Below are 17,032 nucleotides of genomic sequence, written 5' to 3' on the forward strand. Positions count from 1 at the left end.
TCCAGAGATGCTCAATTGGGTTTAAGTCAGTGCTCTGGCTGGGCCATTCAAGAACAGTCACAGAGTTGTTGTGAAGCCACTCCTTCATTATTTTAGCTGTGTGCTTAGGGTCATTGTCTTGTTGGAAGGTAAACCTTCGGCCCAGTCTGTGGTCCTTAGCACTCTGGAGAAGGTTTTTATCCAGGATATCTCTATACTTGGCCGCATTCATCTTTCCCTCGATTGCAACCAGTCATCCTGTCCCTGCAGCTGAAACCCCCCCCACAGCATGATGCTGCCACTGCCATGCTTCACTGTGGGGACTGTATTGGACAAGTGATGAGCAGTGCCTGGTTGTCTTCACACATACCGCTTAGAATTAAGACCAAAAAGTTCTATCTTGGAGTTTGCTAAAAGACACCTGAAGGACTCTGAGATGGTGAGAAATAAGATTCTCTGGTCTGATGAAGAGTTTGTCTCACCAGGGGTGATGGACGGATTCGTGTTTATCGTCGAAGGAATGAGCGTTACACCGAGGCCTGTACCCTGGAGCGGGATCGATTTGGAGGTGGGGGGTCCGTCATGGTCTGGGGCGGTATATCACATCACCATCGGACTGAGCTTGTTGTCATTGCAGGCAATCTCAATGCCTTGCGGTACAGGGAAGACATCCTCCTCCCTCATGTGGTACCCTTTATGCATGGTCATCCGGACACGATCCTCCAGCAGGACAATGCCACCAGCCATACTGCTCTGTTCTGTGCGTGAGTTTCTGCATGACAGCAATGTCAGTGTTCTGCCATGGCCAGCGAAGAGCCCGGATCTCAATCCCATTGAGCACGTCTGGGACCTGTTGGATCGCAGGGTGAGGGATAGGGCCATTCCCCCCAGAAATGTCCAGGAACTTGCAGGTGCCTTGGTGGAAGAGTAGGGTAACATCCCACAGCAAGAACTGACAAATCTGGTCCAGTCCATGAGGAGGAGATGCACTGCAGTACTTCAAGCAGCTGGTGGCCACACCAGATACTGACTGGTACTTTTGATTTTGAGCCTCCCTTCATTCAGGAAGACATTGTGAAACATTTTTAGTTTATGTCTTATGGTGTTGACTCTTTTAGTGTTCATACAAATATTTACACATTAAGTTTACTGAAAGTAAAAACAGTTGAAAGTCAGAGGACGTTTCTTTTTTATATGAGTTATATATATATATATATATATATATATATATATATATATATATATATACACACACACTGTGAGTGGAAAAAAAACACGCCAAAATGTTTTTCATCACATCTTCAACAATAGTTGGCCAATTTTGATAAAATTTGGAACATTGTATAAACTTGTGTCAAAGCCTGGTCAAAGCAGTATAAGTATAAGATCTTACTTATTTATAAATTTGATTGCCATGGATACGTGCAAACGCCGACGATAAAGTTTGTAAACAAGTTTGACTCTTGCTAAATTTGCAGATAAAAATGGGTTTCAGTACAGAAGACCAAATTTTTATTAAGAATTTGGTTCTGCTAAAGGGTTACAGCAGTCGTCGACTGATAAAAGAGTTCCCACAGAAAGGTTGGAACAAAAACGGCCTCGATGTGCTGCTACGAAAGATTCTGTCGACCAGCACTGTGGACCGGCAACCAGGCAGTGGTCGACCACGCTCGGTGCGTACACTTGAAAACATTGAAGCTGTTAACGATCTTGTACTAAGCCAAGAAGACGCACCACAGACTCACAGAACAACTCGACAGATAGCTAGAGAAATCGGAATAAGCCAAAGAACTGTGGTTGAGATAATCCATAAAGACCTGAAGCTGAAGTGCTTGAAAAAGCGCTGTGCACAGCAGTTAACAACATCCAACAAGGAGTCGCGCTTGAAACGATGCAAGTAGCTGCTGGACAAGTTTTCAGAGCACAGGGTCGGCTTCATGTGGTTCACAGATGAAAATTTTTTTACGGTGGCACCACCTATCAATGCCCAGAATGATCGTCTGTATGTACCGTCAACAACAAAGAAGCGAGATACTGATGCCAAGCGCCTCCTGCAGACCCGCCCTACCTTCAGCCGCTCAGTTATGGTATCGGTAGCAGTCTCCAAACTTGGCTGCACAGAGCTTTTCTTCATTGAACGCGGAGTAAAAGTCAATGGTGCATACTACCGGGATGTCCTGCTGACACAGAACATGTTGCCAGCAATTAGACACATGTCAGGAGACTTCTTTGTCTTCCAGCAGGACAACGACCCAGCACACCGTGCACGGGACACTGTTGAGCTGCTACGTCGTGAAACTCCAGGTTTAATTGGACCAGACCTTTGGCCAGCAAACTCACCAGACCTCAATCCCGTCGACTATCGAATCTGGGGTTTGATGCAAGACCGCGTCTACCAGACTCCAATACGAGACATCGAGGACCTGAAGCAGCGCCTCATCTCTGTCTGGGCTAAACTGAAACAGAGTGTTGTTGACAAGGCAATTGATCAGTGGAGATCAAGGCTGAGGGCTTGTGTTCGTGCCAAGGGAAAGCACTTCGAACAACTTCTTTAATAAATCATAAAACACTTATTAAAATTACTGTTCCACATCTTGTTGATAACTTTGAATGAAAAGGTAATCTCATTTTATTTATGTCAAAACACGAAGACTTAAGTTCAATAAGCTAGTGCAGCGATGTTGTTTGTTTGATGTGAGTAATTAATACAACTGTTGTTGGAAAACATATTACATACACTTTGTATCAAACATTAAGTAAATCAGCCGACTATTGTTGAAGATGTGATGAAAAACAATTTGGTGTGTTTTTTTTCTACTCACAGTACATATATATATGTACTTATTGTTGGTTTGTATCCATTTTTGTATTTTGTTTGTGGTTATCATTCCATCAACATTTTTCTTGTTTGAGGCATGGTGGCGCAGTGGTTAACACTTCTGCCTCACAGTTCAGGTCACTTTTTTGGCCAGAACAATTGGTCCAGTATAGTTGGCAAACACCTTCCTTTTCCCTCAGGGACACTTAAGACTACTGAACTATTATAATCAACTCAAAGCTAATTCTCCCTCCTTCCCCATTGACTTTAATGCAATTCGCAGAGTTGGTTTGGTTCCTGAACATTTCCTTGATTTTGCAGAACTCAGTAGGTTTATGCACATCACTACTTGTAACAATACTGACGGTAGTTCTTTGTAAGTTGTTAGATTTGCACATCAAAATTATTTATATTTGACAAGGTAAATATTACAGTACTACTGTTGAAAAATATGAATCTTCACTCATTTTATATACAGTTGAAGCCATAAATGTACGTTGTACTTGACTAAAAACTGTCAAATTCAAAACTCCCACCTTCAAACACATCTCGTATTGAAAAACAATTCATGTGTTAAGTCAATTAGTGCATCTAAATAATATCATAGGAGTTTTTCTACAAAATAATAAATAGATTTATTTCAGCTTTTAATCACTATGCCAGATTTTCAGTGTCAAAAGTTTATAAACACCAAGTTAGTATTTGGAGTAGAATTAGCAAACACTTAGCCTAACCTGCCACACATTCCCTACAGTATTTTTGCATACTTTTGGCCCATTTGTCATGAAAGAACTAGTGTAATTAAGACTGGTTTGCGGGCCTCATTGCTGAGACAATTTTCTTCAGACTAATCCACAGATTTACCATGGGATTCATTCAGGTCAGGGATTTGTGTTGGCCACTCCAATACTATCACATTGTTGGCTTTAAGCCAGTTCATTACCACTTTGGAAGTAAGTTTTGGATCATTGCCCTGTTGGAAGACCCATTTGTGACCAAGGTTTAGCTTTCTGGCAGATGCCTTGAGTTGTAGCTTCAGAATTTCCAGATAATGCTCCTTCATAATGCCACCTATTTTATGAAGTGCACTAGCCTTTTCCCAGCAAAGCACCCCTATAACACAATTCTGCCTCCACTGTGCTTCATAGTGTTCTTTGAATTTAAGGCATCAACCTTCAATCTCCATACATAACACTGACCATTATGGCCAGACAGTTCAGATTTTATTTCATGTGATGTTTTGGTCTTGTTGAGCAACTGCAAACATTTTTATATTGATATAGAATTAATGTTTCCTTCCTTGGTCGGCAAACTATCAGGTCATGGTGTTGCCTTCATCTCCTTCACCACTTCCTTAGTTGTTATTTTGAGGTTCTGTTGAACTTTTTGAAACAAACCTTGTTCCTCTCTAGAAATCAATTTGTGTGTCCTTCCTGAATGTATTGTCCCAAGTTTTTCATATTGTACAATTTATTTTATAATTGCTTGTGGCACCTTAAACCTTTTGGAGATGACTCCTGAGGAGGAACCCAACTTGTGAGGATCCATAATTTTACTTGTAAGGTTTTGATCTCTGTATACAGCTAGAGGTGTGCCAGATAAACATTGATTATGACAACTGACAATGCAGAAGCTGTTAAAAGCAATTATTCACAGATTATCCCATGCTATTTAAACAAAATAGTCAATTTGGTTTATGTAAAGTTTTGATCAACTGAATATCAGATATAGTGATTAAAAGCTGAACTAAATCTATCTTTTAATTATTATTTTGGAGAAAAACTTGTATGGAAAATAAGTAGATACACTAAATGACTCAACACATGAATTGCTTGGTAACATGATATGTGTGAAATTGGGGAATTTTTGGTTTGAAATGTTTTAGCCAAATATTTTGTTGTGGAAATTTTTTTTGGACAAATTTCCTGAAACATTAAATCCCCTTTAATCAAATGCACAAATTTCTTTTTTCAGTATATTGCAGTTATATTTTACACCTCTGTCACTACTGTTTCTCTATTCAGACACTTGCCAACATTTAGAGACATACAGTTTACAGTTGCTTCTGAGACTCTGGTATACTACTAAGACATCAACTAGGTATGACTATATGGCAGCTTCTTTCTTGCACCCTTGATTGACCTACCTGTCAGTGGCACAAATAGAGCTAAACATGTAAGTAGGAATATAGTCTTAATAAGTTTTAATCTATAAACATTCTAGTTAGTGCTATAAACCAAAAGTCAAATATAGATGTGGCTTTTAAAATCATTCAGCCTAGATCATCAAACTCTTTCTGGTAACTTCTCTCTGTATTCAGATTGTTACCTCATCTCTGGTCAGCTCTCTCTGTGTTTGTCTCCAGCTGAACATCTGACTTTAGGTTTAGGTAGACTTTATTACCCAATAGGGAAATTTGTTTGTAAGAAATCTGTTGAAACTTTATATTGGCATGTTAATTGAGGATTATAAAATGACTGTCCCTTCCTCCAGACTTTCTTATTGACTGGAAGAGCTCATGTGTCTAAAGTCTCCTGGAGCTCATATAAATAAAATTTCAACGAAACTGTTTCTTTATTTTAACTAATACAAAGTAAAACCTATTCTTAAAAGACATCATAAACACACAATAATAATATTAGATATTACAAATGCACAATAGCAAAGCAAACATTAACAAACAACATTTACAAAACACAAGTACTTTTATGAGGTTCTTAACTTGATGTCTCCTTTGCACCTTTTAATCTGTGAATATTTTTTAATCCCCATTTCTCTAAGGTGTATGTAAACATATGGCTATATATACATATCAAAAGAAAACTAAGGAATGAGACTGGAGGCAACAAACGAGTGTTGTCAATTTGGCATTTAATAGCTTCTTGATCCTTTTGGGTAGCAGTTAGTACAACACCTCTGCACAGTATGTGTACACACACAAACAATCGTGTCAATCGATTCACTGTTGATTCCTTTTTTTTTTTCCTTCACCTTCTGTTTTTCATGCAGAACAACACATTGTGTACATCCCAGTCAAATGCAAACAGCCCAAGATTGGAAAAGTTTCTTTGTACTGCTTATATTGTTTAACTTTCCCGGAAATGTTTCTTCATCAGTAAAGAAATTTAGAATTTTAAGAACCTTGTGTTACACTTCCTCTTGTGGAAGGAATTGCATGAAGTATATAGTGGTAAAGTTTCAGGTTTTTGTTTGAGCTCACTAAAAGAACACTGTTGAAACTAAAGCTTACTTTCAGTCTTGCTAAATGAATCATAGGGCAAAAAGTACCACTAATGCAAGCTTAATCTACTATAAATTACAAAGCTGTAGTCCTTTCCAAAATCCTCTATTTAATAGATTTTGAAATGTGTTACATTGATAAATTAATTAAATGTAGTTGTCCTAATAGTTGATTTTTCTTCTTCTTCTTTACTACATAAATAGCTGCTCCGCAGGTAAATCCCAAAGAGGATTCAAATCAGGATTCTGGAAGAAATTTCATTGCCTCAGTCCCAAGAAATGCATCAGAAACTACTGATGGAACCAAAATCTATGGTGCAGTACCAGGGCTTAATTCAGGAATTAATCCAGGACTTCCTGCTCCTAGCCTTCATGTGTCCTTACAATCACAGATAAGTGTTCATGGTAAGATATGGCTTTTGGATAAGGAAGTCAATACTATATTAATTTTAAGCATCTCTCTCGAATACAAAATAGATAAAGGTTTTGATAAAGACACTCATCATGGCAATTTCTACTTTATAAATGTGACTGCATGAATGTGTTTTAGCTATACTTTCCATTTGCACTAAATAAATGAAAAAGTTTGTCTTTTGAGCTGTTGTGTTTGGTTTGTTAAATGAAAAAGGTAATAAGAGGTCCTGAGTCACCTGTTTGCAATAAACATCACAGAAGCTAAACATTGTAAAGCTCAACTTTCACCATTGCCTGCACACTGACAATATAAATACCATCTTACTTCAGATCTTTCATTTTTGGTCTTTTCATTAGCTATTCTAATTTCCCTCTTTAAGATATTCTGATTGCTTCACATCTCTTTCCATTGCCTTGATTCATTTTGTTTCCTGATCTGTTGTTTCTCCCCATTATCTCTCTGACATTCTAAATTACTGTTGCCATTGTAACAAGTGTGGCAACCATCACATTTTTTCAGTTCTTGTTTTGTAGCACTCCAACCAGATGCCATTTTTTCCCACTTTGGTTTCTTTTTTGCTGTAGTTTAACTGTGAAATATTAAATTAGTAAATGACATCTGTTATTTAGATACAGCAGTTGTGCTTGGGGTGTGTGTGTGTTTGTGTGTGTCATGCGGTTGGTTGGCACCCTGCCCAGGATTGGTTCCTGCCTTGTGCCCTGTGTTGGCTGGGATTGGCTCCAGCAGACCCCCGTGACCCTGTATTCGGATTCAGCGGGTTGAAAAAATGAATAGATGGATGGATGGTGTTGCATCTGTTTGTTGTTGGAAATGTATAAAGTTTATGTGGGCAATATGACAGAACTTGTGTCATTCTGAATGAGAATAGAAGGTCTGGTTCATAGTAGAGTGTGTGTAATTGTACAGGTGGCCATTGCCTTTGTGTTCTATTTCTGCCATTAATACCTTTTCAAATTTTAAAAGACTTTTATTTGTCTCTTTTTTTGGTTGAACTTCATTGCAATAATTTTAGACTAACAGGGGTTAAAATACTCTTAAAATTCCACCATTTATGATTTTTATAGCCGACAATAGATCCTTATGATTCACATTCAGCAGCTAATTTTTTATGTTGTATCAAAACTATAAAATAAAGGTTTTGTTTTTCACTGAAATGTTTTCACATGGTTATTTTTCAGTGGGCCCTTTGATGAATATGTTAATTCTTTTCTGCTTGTCTGACAGCCAGTGTGGCATAGCCTGCCTTTGTATACTTACCAGCTGAAATATGTGATGTTGCCAAGGTGTTGTGAAGACTAGAGCATTTCCATGATATCGTTTTCGTGATAAATGCCTAAATTAGATAAAAGGTTCAAAATAATATCCCAAGTGTCCCTGTGAACAATTTTGGTTCAGTTTTCAGAAAGTGGAAGCTACTTCAAACCATTCAGACACTGTTGAAAAAGTTGTTCCTTAAATCTGTCAGTGCAAACCAGGAGACATTTAAGAGAAGCCATAGTAAGACCAATGGTCACTTTAAAGGAACTATCACATTGATTTACTGAGGCTGGAGTAAAAGTGCACCAGTCAATCATGTGAAAAGCTCTACTTAAAGGATAAGTTCAGTATTTTTCAAGGTAAAGCTATATTTCTTCACAATTATGGTATATATTAATTTGCCAATTGAAATTGTGTTCTAAAGTGAACAGTTTTTTATAAAGCTTAAAAATGCCTTGTTTGTTCTTGTAGTTTACAATAGTGCTTTATGGTACTTGGGTCTATAGGTGATACTGAAAGCTTATTGATTAATGAGCCATGTCTTGAGATTACACGCATAATTGCAAAACAATGAAAGAAAAAAAGCAAACCATTGTTGAGAGATTCAGCCATTTTAAAAGGAGACCAGCAGTGCACTTAACTACCCTGTTCAACTTAATCCAACATTGTGGTACCCTTCAGGACCAGCAGAGAGTGGATTCATCTTGGAAAGTCATTGCCACACATCTGTTATTGACAATTGGTGTATTGATGCCCACCTGTGAATTGGTTTCTAGCTCCGTAGATAACTAGACAATAATAAATGAAAAAACCTACACAACTGTTTATATTACTTCAGTATATGGAAACCTTTATTACCTCGCAAAAATAATGCATGCTGCCTCTGGATTGATAAAGCACTCATTTGTTTCAGTGAAAGAGAATATTCAGGAGGTTTGTAGCCAGGGCTTAAAGTGGGGCATTTTTCTGTCTCAGTGGTAAAATACCTGCTATAAATGATTGCTACACCTCACACTCTGACAGCAAACACTCTCTCCTCCCTAGCTACCCACCAGCTCAGGCCTAATCTAGACGTACCCAGGTATTTTTTTAAACATAGCTTTTTGGCCTTTTGTCCACATGCAAACTGCATTTTAGGTCCCTGAAAATTGACCTTTTCATTAACTCCTTCAAGGGTGAAGATGTTTACAAACTCCATCTTCCCTGTTTACGCTAACCTTTACAAGTACCATAAATTTACACTGGCTGTTACAGACTCAAATTAACTGTATATTTAATGAGCTGCTTTGCCCACACATCAAAAGAAAGACAACTGTGATGAGATTGCCTTTCAGTGTTGTCAAAAATGTTGCCTGCACACTCTACTATTTAGCAGACAAGGAGAGATTACACAACTGTCTTTGGGTTCTCAAGACTGGTGGTTTCTAAAATAGTGTAGGAAACTGTATGAAGAAATTGCAGTCTGCTTGGGCCCTATGTATATACAATTACCAGTCACTCCGATCTGGGTTTTCCTTAGTTTTACATATTTTATATTCGAGTGTGATACTGAGGAATAACTCCACTTCACTAGTGATCAGTGCACACATACGATTCCCTGTTACCTTGAAGCGCTATTGTTGTTAGCCTTTTTGAACCCGTTAATAAATTGGTTTTCAGGCTTCTGATTGGCCAAAATGGATTGGCCAAAATGGCATTATGGCCGTATCGTCGCCTGTTGTTTTGGCATGCTCTTGACAATAGAATTTTGTGCCTTCATGTGGATGGAGATTTAAAAAAAAAATGTGTGTCTCGACAGGATTGTTTTCTATTTCAAAAAGTACTTAGGTATCTGTGGATTACATATCAGTCTTCGATACAAAAAACATCTTAACAGCACACTCAAAATTGAGAGCGAGAAATCAATACACCTCAATTAATTTGTGTAAGAATTGACATGCAGCTTACAAAGAAATAGAGTGCCAGCAATTATTTGATTCTGTGTCAAGCACAGCATATATCATGTAATGAACTGACAAGAACTGAACAGATGTTTTAGGCATCCACCCTGTTTATCCAGGTTAGGATCCTGGTGTAGCAGGACCCTAGCCCAGCAATCATCAGACAGACACAGGGTAGAAACAATCCTTGGACAAGTAGTATCCATCAAAGGGCAAACACACACACACACACACACTATATTGTAGCGGTCAGAAGCCGCTAAGGTTCACACCGTCGTGGAAGACGGTGATTTATTTATTTTATATGAGGATTACCAGGGACAACCCCAGCCTTGGCACGACCCACACACACACACACACTACAGAGACAAAGAAAACGCACTGGGAACTTAAACGATAAAAAAGTATAATGAAATTAAATTAACTAAATGAAAACAATAATACCACCCCTGATCCCTTAGGCGATATTACAATTAACAGATAAACACGACAAACACGCAGTAAGGTCCATGTATGAAATAATAGCGGTGAAATTATGTCCAGTGATTTGAATGAAGCGAGGGAAATGGAAAAACACAGTCCTACCGGTAGTTGCTGAAGTAAGTTGACAGATGAATGGTTCAGAAGCGCTCCTTCTTCCGTGAAAGCCAAATAATCCAGACAACGTCCTCAGTAACAGTAAACAGGTAGACAAATGATAACCAGACCCCAACAAACAATACAATCCAGGACACGATGATATATGGCAGACAACGACAGGCAGTTCAACAGTTATAACAAGCACCAAACAAACAAGAACAAAACTTTATTTCTCTCTTCGTCCCCTGCCTTCCTTTTAAACCCCTTAATGGTAGCACTGCTACAATATGGCCCATTTAACAATGTCAAATTTAGTAAATTCAGTACAGTTGTTTTAACATAGGCACAGTAGACTGGTATTCCTGCCTCACGCTAGATTCTATATGGAGTCTGCATGTTCTTCCTGTGTATTTACGGATTGATTGGCATCAGTGTCAATGAATTTACAAATTCAAAAACATTGTCAGTTTTTTTATAACCATATCAACAAGAGTGACTCATCATGCATTAAAAAATTGGTAACTGGTTTTGTGGTGCTATAATCTGCTGTATATCTTTGTTTTGATTGTTTATGCACAAGACACCATGGAAAAGGTGGCCTTGCATTTTCAAAAATCTGAGGCCTTTATTGATATGATATAGTGTAATTAGTTCAGATGTGATGAGTAAAAGTACAGTAACTGTCATATGTGCTTTTTTCAATATGCTCCCACTCACTGTGCATATATGGCTATATCCATAATGTAAAATAACACAGAATGTAAAGGATTTTTGGGGACTTGCTGTTTGTTTGAAATAACTCCATTCGTGCAAGCAGACAAACAAACAAGATAAATTTTTGAAAGACGCATGCAAAGGAGAATTAAAACCTATGTTAAACACAAAATTAGACTAGTTTAACACTAGAATCGCTGAAGCCTACGAAAACACTCATAATCCCGCCCCACCTTAAATTCCTTCGCATCTCCTCATCAGCGTCTTTTGTTTTGTAAAATGTCTATCAGCACAAGTAGCAAGAAGCCTACATCCCATCCCCCCAAGTTGACAGAGCTCACCTTGGGCAAAAAGTTCTCCCAGCACACACACATTCATACATGAAGACCTCACTATTTGAAAACGCTATGCCATTTGAACATGAGTTGTCTTTTGAATAATATTTTTTTTCCCATCAGCATGACACTGCCAAATCTAAACACGAATTGCTCACGTACTAAAGTGGCTATAGCTGCAGTTGGGATTCCCATTGTACTTTATGCTGTCAAGCAGAGTTGCACTGCAGTGCAGCAGTCTATTAGCCAGCAAACGTGCTGTGAAGAAGCTGTCTGTTTTTACAGTCCTGCATTTGTCCAGTCTGATAGTGGTCATGGGACATCATATCTTTGATTGCTGGTACAACAAATAGTTCTGAGCAGAATCAACCACAGTACCAACTGTGGTCATCGCTGTTCTTGTGGAAAGAATGGAGATAAATACCTCAACTCAGAGAGGGAGAGGCAAGTTCATTGTACTTAGAGAATAAAACTGAATAATAAAAAAGCTCTAACTTTTACAAGTGGCCAACATTTACACCGGGTGTTACAGACTCAAATCAAATGTATGCTTTTATTATGATATAGCAATAATAATAGCAGCTCACTACTCAAAACGCACAGTGCCTGGTCTCGAACCAGCAACCCTTTCGTTTACAAGGCAGCAGCTCATACCTTTACACCATCCAGGAATATGTGTTAGCTTTCTGTCGATTGATATTTGAGCTTGGGTTTGTAACTCATTGATAGCAAAATGTAAATTGAATGATTTTCGAATAAAAGTGCATGTGTTTATTTGACATTTGGGCTAAAGTCTTCACACATTATACCACACGTCATTATTAGAAAATGTTTCTGCTTTAGGTATGTTTGCCTTCTTTGTAGATCTTTGTAGACCCGGAACATACATGAAATGCATATATTCGAAATAACGATGTACAGTATTATTTACCCTATGTAACTCCAGGCATATAACATGCAGATAAGGAGCCTTGGCTTGAGCTGGGAAAACCTTTTGCCTAAGTTGAGAACTGTCAATGGGGTGGGGGTGTGTGTACTTACAGCAGACTGTTTGCTGCTTGTACTGATTATTATTTTATTTTATTATTGTACACATTTACAAAACAAAAGATGCTGACGAAAAGGTGCGAAGGAATTTAAGGTGGGTCGGAATTTCATAGTCTTCAGGGAGTCAAGTGTTAAATTAGAACAAGATTCTCAACAAGAGTGCCCACAGTTACCAGTACTTTTTACGCTAGTCATTGAGTCATTGGCTTTTCTTCCTTGGAAGAAACCAAAAATAAAGAGGATTAAAAGAGAAGAATTTAAACAGAAAATATCACTATATGCCACCCACATTCATTTCTGCCATTAGCCATTAGATAATTTCATAAGATTTCTATTTTCAGAATAAAAATGTGCTTTTTCCAGTGAATTCTGTTAGTATATCCTATTGGATTGGATAGCTGTTAATTCATAATATCTAGTGGTTAAATATTTGGGGATAACCAAGTAAATATAAAGATCTTTTCCAATACAAGTTTGAAAGTACAGTGGAACCTCCGTTCACGACCATAATTCGTTCCAAAACTCTGGTCGTAAACCGATTTAGTCATGAACCGAAGCAGTTTCCCCCATAGGATTGTATGTAAATACAATTAATCCATTCCAGACCATACGAACTGTATGTAAATATTTTTTTTTAAAGATTTCTAAGCACAAATATAGTTAATTACACCATAGAATGCACATTGTAATAGTAAACTAAATGTAAAAACATTGAATAACACTGAGAAAACCTTGAACAACAGAGAAAACTAACATTGCAAGAGTTGGCGCTATAGCCTTACAACCCGATCGCTGTAAACACTTTTTTTTTTTTTTTTTTATGAGTTTTAAGCACAGGGGAAAAAAGGAACATTTGAAAAATCTGTAATTTAATAAACCACCAAGAAAAGTAACATTGCAAAAAATCACGCTACGAACCACTCCCTGTAAACACTTTTTTTTTAATGAGTTTTAAGCAAAGGGAAAAAAATGAACATTTGAAAAAAAGAAAAAAGTAACATTGCAACAATTCACATTATAAACCGAAAAATGAACATTTGAAAAATCCGTAATACAAAAACTAACCATAAACCACCAAGAAAACTAACCTTGCATGAGTCGAGTTCTAGCACGAAGTGAGGAGGAACTGGGTGGAGAGGAGGTTACAATTTTGAGGGAGAGTCTGGCGCTGCAATGGAGGGATGTTTTCCTTCAGGTGTTTTCTCTGTTGTGATTTCTTGGGTTTCTGTTATTTTTTTAGCTGTTTAGCTGGTGGATCAGACTTGGAGGGTATGCCGGTGCATTGTTCATTAGAAGAAGGCGTTTTGTAGGCAGGTTATTCTCTTCGAGGTATTGCTTCACGGTGGGAGCGAAAGCCTCGTGCAGCCATTCCAAAAACAAGGTCCTTGTGACCCAACTCTTCGTGTTTGCACTCCACATCATGGGCAGTCTGGCTTTGTTTACATTGTGCTGCTTGAAAGCACAAGGGTTCTCAAATTGGTAAGCGAGTAGCAGCTTGATTTTTATGTCGCCACTAGCGTTAGCACACAGCAAAACGGTTAACCTGTCCTTCATTGGTTTATGGCCCGGCATGCCCTTCTCTTCCTGGGTAATGTAGGTCCTCTTCGGCATCCTCTTCCAGAACAACCAGTCTCGTCGCAGTTGAAGACTTGTTGCGGGATGTAGCCTTCTTCCTCCACTAATTTTGTGAAATGTTTCACGAATTCTTTCGTAGCTTCAGCATCAGAACTAGCAGCCTCTCCATGCCTTACCACACTATGAATGCCACTTCTCTTGCAAAACTTTTCAAACCATACTCTACTGGCTTTAAATTCCTCACTTTCGCCACTTGTAGAAGGACAGTCTTGCAGCAAATCGCCATGAATATTCCTGGCTTTCTCGCATAACATCGCCTCGCTTACGCTATCCCCTGCAAGTTGCTTCTCGTTCAGCCACACTAGCAACAGATTTTCCGCCTCTTCCAGCACTTAAGGCCTCTGCCTGGTTAACGCTGTAACTCCTTTTGCAACATCAGCTGCTTTAATAGATTCTTTCTGCTTTAGAATAGTCGAAATCGTAGATTTTGACTTCTTGTACTCGGTGGCAAGATCAGTAACACGAACGCCACACTCATACTTTTCAATAATTTCTTTCTTTACTTTGATTTCAATTTTCTTCAAAGCCTTCTTCTCAGCACTCTTCACTTGCTTAGAAGCCATGGTTAACTGCAAAAGCACAAGAAATACTGAAGAGCACAAAGAGTTCACTGGTAAAGCATGCACGTCTGACTGAGAACAGTGAACAGGGAGAGGCTGAACACGTGCTTAAATACAGTAATCGGCGCGTACGAACCGGAAGGGAAATGGAATAGAGCACAAAGAGTTCACAGCGAAAGCATGCAAGCACGCCCGTCTGACCGAGAACAATGCAACATGTGCGTAAATCATCATTTGTTCTAAATCTTTCTTATATACCCTGCTTTGCACTCCATTCAATGCTAACTATCATCCATTTACCAGCAATCCAGTCATACACCTTAAAACATGGATCCAATGCAGGATACATTTCAGGGTAGAAAAACTGTTTTTTTCTCCCATACTTGTTTATCACTTACCTCCACCTTCTCAAATAAGCTGAGTGTTTAACTTGTGGACAACACTAGGGATTAAGACAGCTTGAGGTCTTTATATAAACAACACATTTGCATTTTATGAGCAGTTGTACTCCAAATGTAACTTTCCAGCTACACGATTTTCCCATATTTAAATTAGAAATTTTGTTTCAAGAAACCTTACTAAACTTACAGATCTCACACTCATATCAATCCCATGCCTAGTGAGCTAGTAATTACATTTCAACAATATATAAAAAATATTTCAAAGAATTTACCATCCAAAGATCTTAGGGGACCTTTTAAGCAGGTCTCAGAAGCAGAGTGGAAATTAGCCTAACATACAATACACTGTACTTCTTTATGTGCCAAGCATTCCATAATTCAACTAAATGTACAAAACTTTTTTTTTAAAAAACATGGCAAGAATTTATTAACATTATTTTAGAATAAGCATGCTAAGCCTGTGATCGAATCTAATGTAATTCATATTTAATCATATTTGAAAACGTTTTTTTTTTGCTTTTGTCCACGACTCCCTTTGTTTTGTTTTTCCTTTTTTCTACTTTGTGTTCATTTTGAATTAAATGGTCATATTTATGAAGTTATTTGTTTGACTGAGTAGCTTCCCATTGAATTTGTAATGATGTGGTTTTTCAAAATAAAATTAAAAGGTAAAAAAAATTTCTTTGTTAAATTTTGAAAATCTTTTTTTCTTTAATCAGTGTTTTTTTTTTTGCAGAGTAGCTTTGAAAATTCAAAAGATTGTATAGCATGCTTCAAGGTATCTCAGTGTGTAGAAGGGCGAAATGATGATAGAGGACAAAAAAGCAAGCTGATTGGGATGCCAAATGGGCATAAAAACCCAGATGAATTCCAAAAAAATGAACATAAAAAGAACAAAACTTGAGGTGCATTTTTGTCGATAATAAGTCCTTTCAATCAGATGTTTTAAAGATATGTAATTTCTGGCTAATTTCTTAGAACAGAAGCCTCGTCAACATTAAATGAGATGCAGTCCTCCAAGAGTGGTCTCATTTTAAATGCTCAGCCCATAAAAGGCGAGGTGGAGCTTCTTTTGTCTCTGCCCCCTTAAGGGGTGGTTTCTCAAGGCTGTGAGGGAAGAAGGGGGCTAGACTGTTAACCGCAGTGCCCCCTTTCATTCCAGGGTGGTATTTCTTATTTTAGGCAAACCTGGAAGATGACCCTCTGGCGCACATGCGTAACAAGTGAAAATTGTTAAACATTCCTGACTAAGTTCCGTTAAGATAGAGACTGTCAAATTTAAATAAATCCAGCCACATTGTTTCATATGTACAGACAGACATAACAATAGGTGCTTTCATGTTTTATGCGACTGTACCCCAAAAAAGTGCTTTGCAGTTGTTTATTAATATAATATAAAAAAATCAATTTTATTTTTCATTTCAGTTGTTGCACCAGTTCATTCTTTTGTCATTACAAAATAAAGCACCTGAAATACATATTTATTGAAATGTGTTCAACATTTGAAATCTGTGACAAACTGAACCACTTTATATATTCATTGTTTGCATTCTTTATCTAATGTTAAATGTTGTAACAATTACATTTTCATGTGGTTTTGATTATTTTGTAATATTTATTTATTATTTATTATAATATTGTGTTTGGTGGTAACCTTGTTCACTGAATATTTTCCTGGAAATTCACGATGCAAACGGTCATTTTTGTCCAAGTTCCCCCTGATGTTTTCTGAGGCCAGCATGACATTACAGAGCTTTAGCAGCAATGCAAAGAACTTTCATGCATGATTACTGTCACTACCTGATCTGCTTCACACATGCATGATGTCAGGACACTATCCAGCCAGATCTGTAACCACATGTGTTTTAAAAAACAAAAAAACTTGTCATTTTCGTTTAAGGGTTACATTAACTTAGCCGATCTTAATTAGAATATTATGAGTACTGCTACCAGATATATAACATTGATCCCTGTGAATGCACAATTAGCTGTGTGCTGCCTTTAGAAGTCAAAAAAAACCTTAAGTGAGCCCCTGTGAAATAATAATGTAAGATTTACTGTGTGAACCACTAGTGGACGTATAACTCCCCA

General features: G+C 37.8%; 1 protein-coding gene across 2 annotated transcripts in view; it reads left to right on the forward strand.

Annotated features, from left to right (window-relative positions):
* Positions 1 to 17,032, forward strand: part of LOC120523539 (SR-related and CTD-associated factor 4-like) — a 440,470-nt gene that overhangs the window by 400,343 nt on the left and 23,095 nt on the right. The window contains exon 19 of one of the 2 annotated variants that reach the window (XM_039744940.1): positions 6,242 to 6,442. The exons of the other annotated variant lie outside the window; for it this stretch is intronic. Coding sequence (XP_039600874.1) covers positions 6,242 to 6,442 — 201 coding nt within the window. The remainder of the gene's footprint in view (positions 1 to 6,241; positions 6,443 to 17,032) is intronic. 2 annotated transcript variants of the gene reach the window in all.

Source organism: Polypterus senegalus, chromosome 2 (genome assembly GCF_016835505.1).
Source record: "Polypterus senegalus isolate Bchr_013 chromosome 2, ASM1683550v1, whole genome shotgun sequence".
Taxonomy (NCBI): Eukaryota; Metazoa; Chordata; class Cladistia; order Polypteriformes; family Polypteridae; genus Polypterus; species Polypterus senegalus.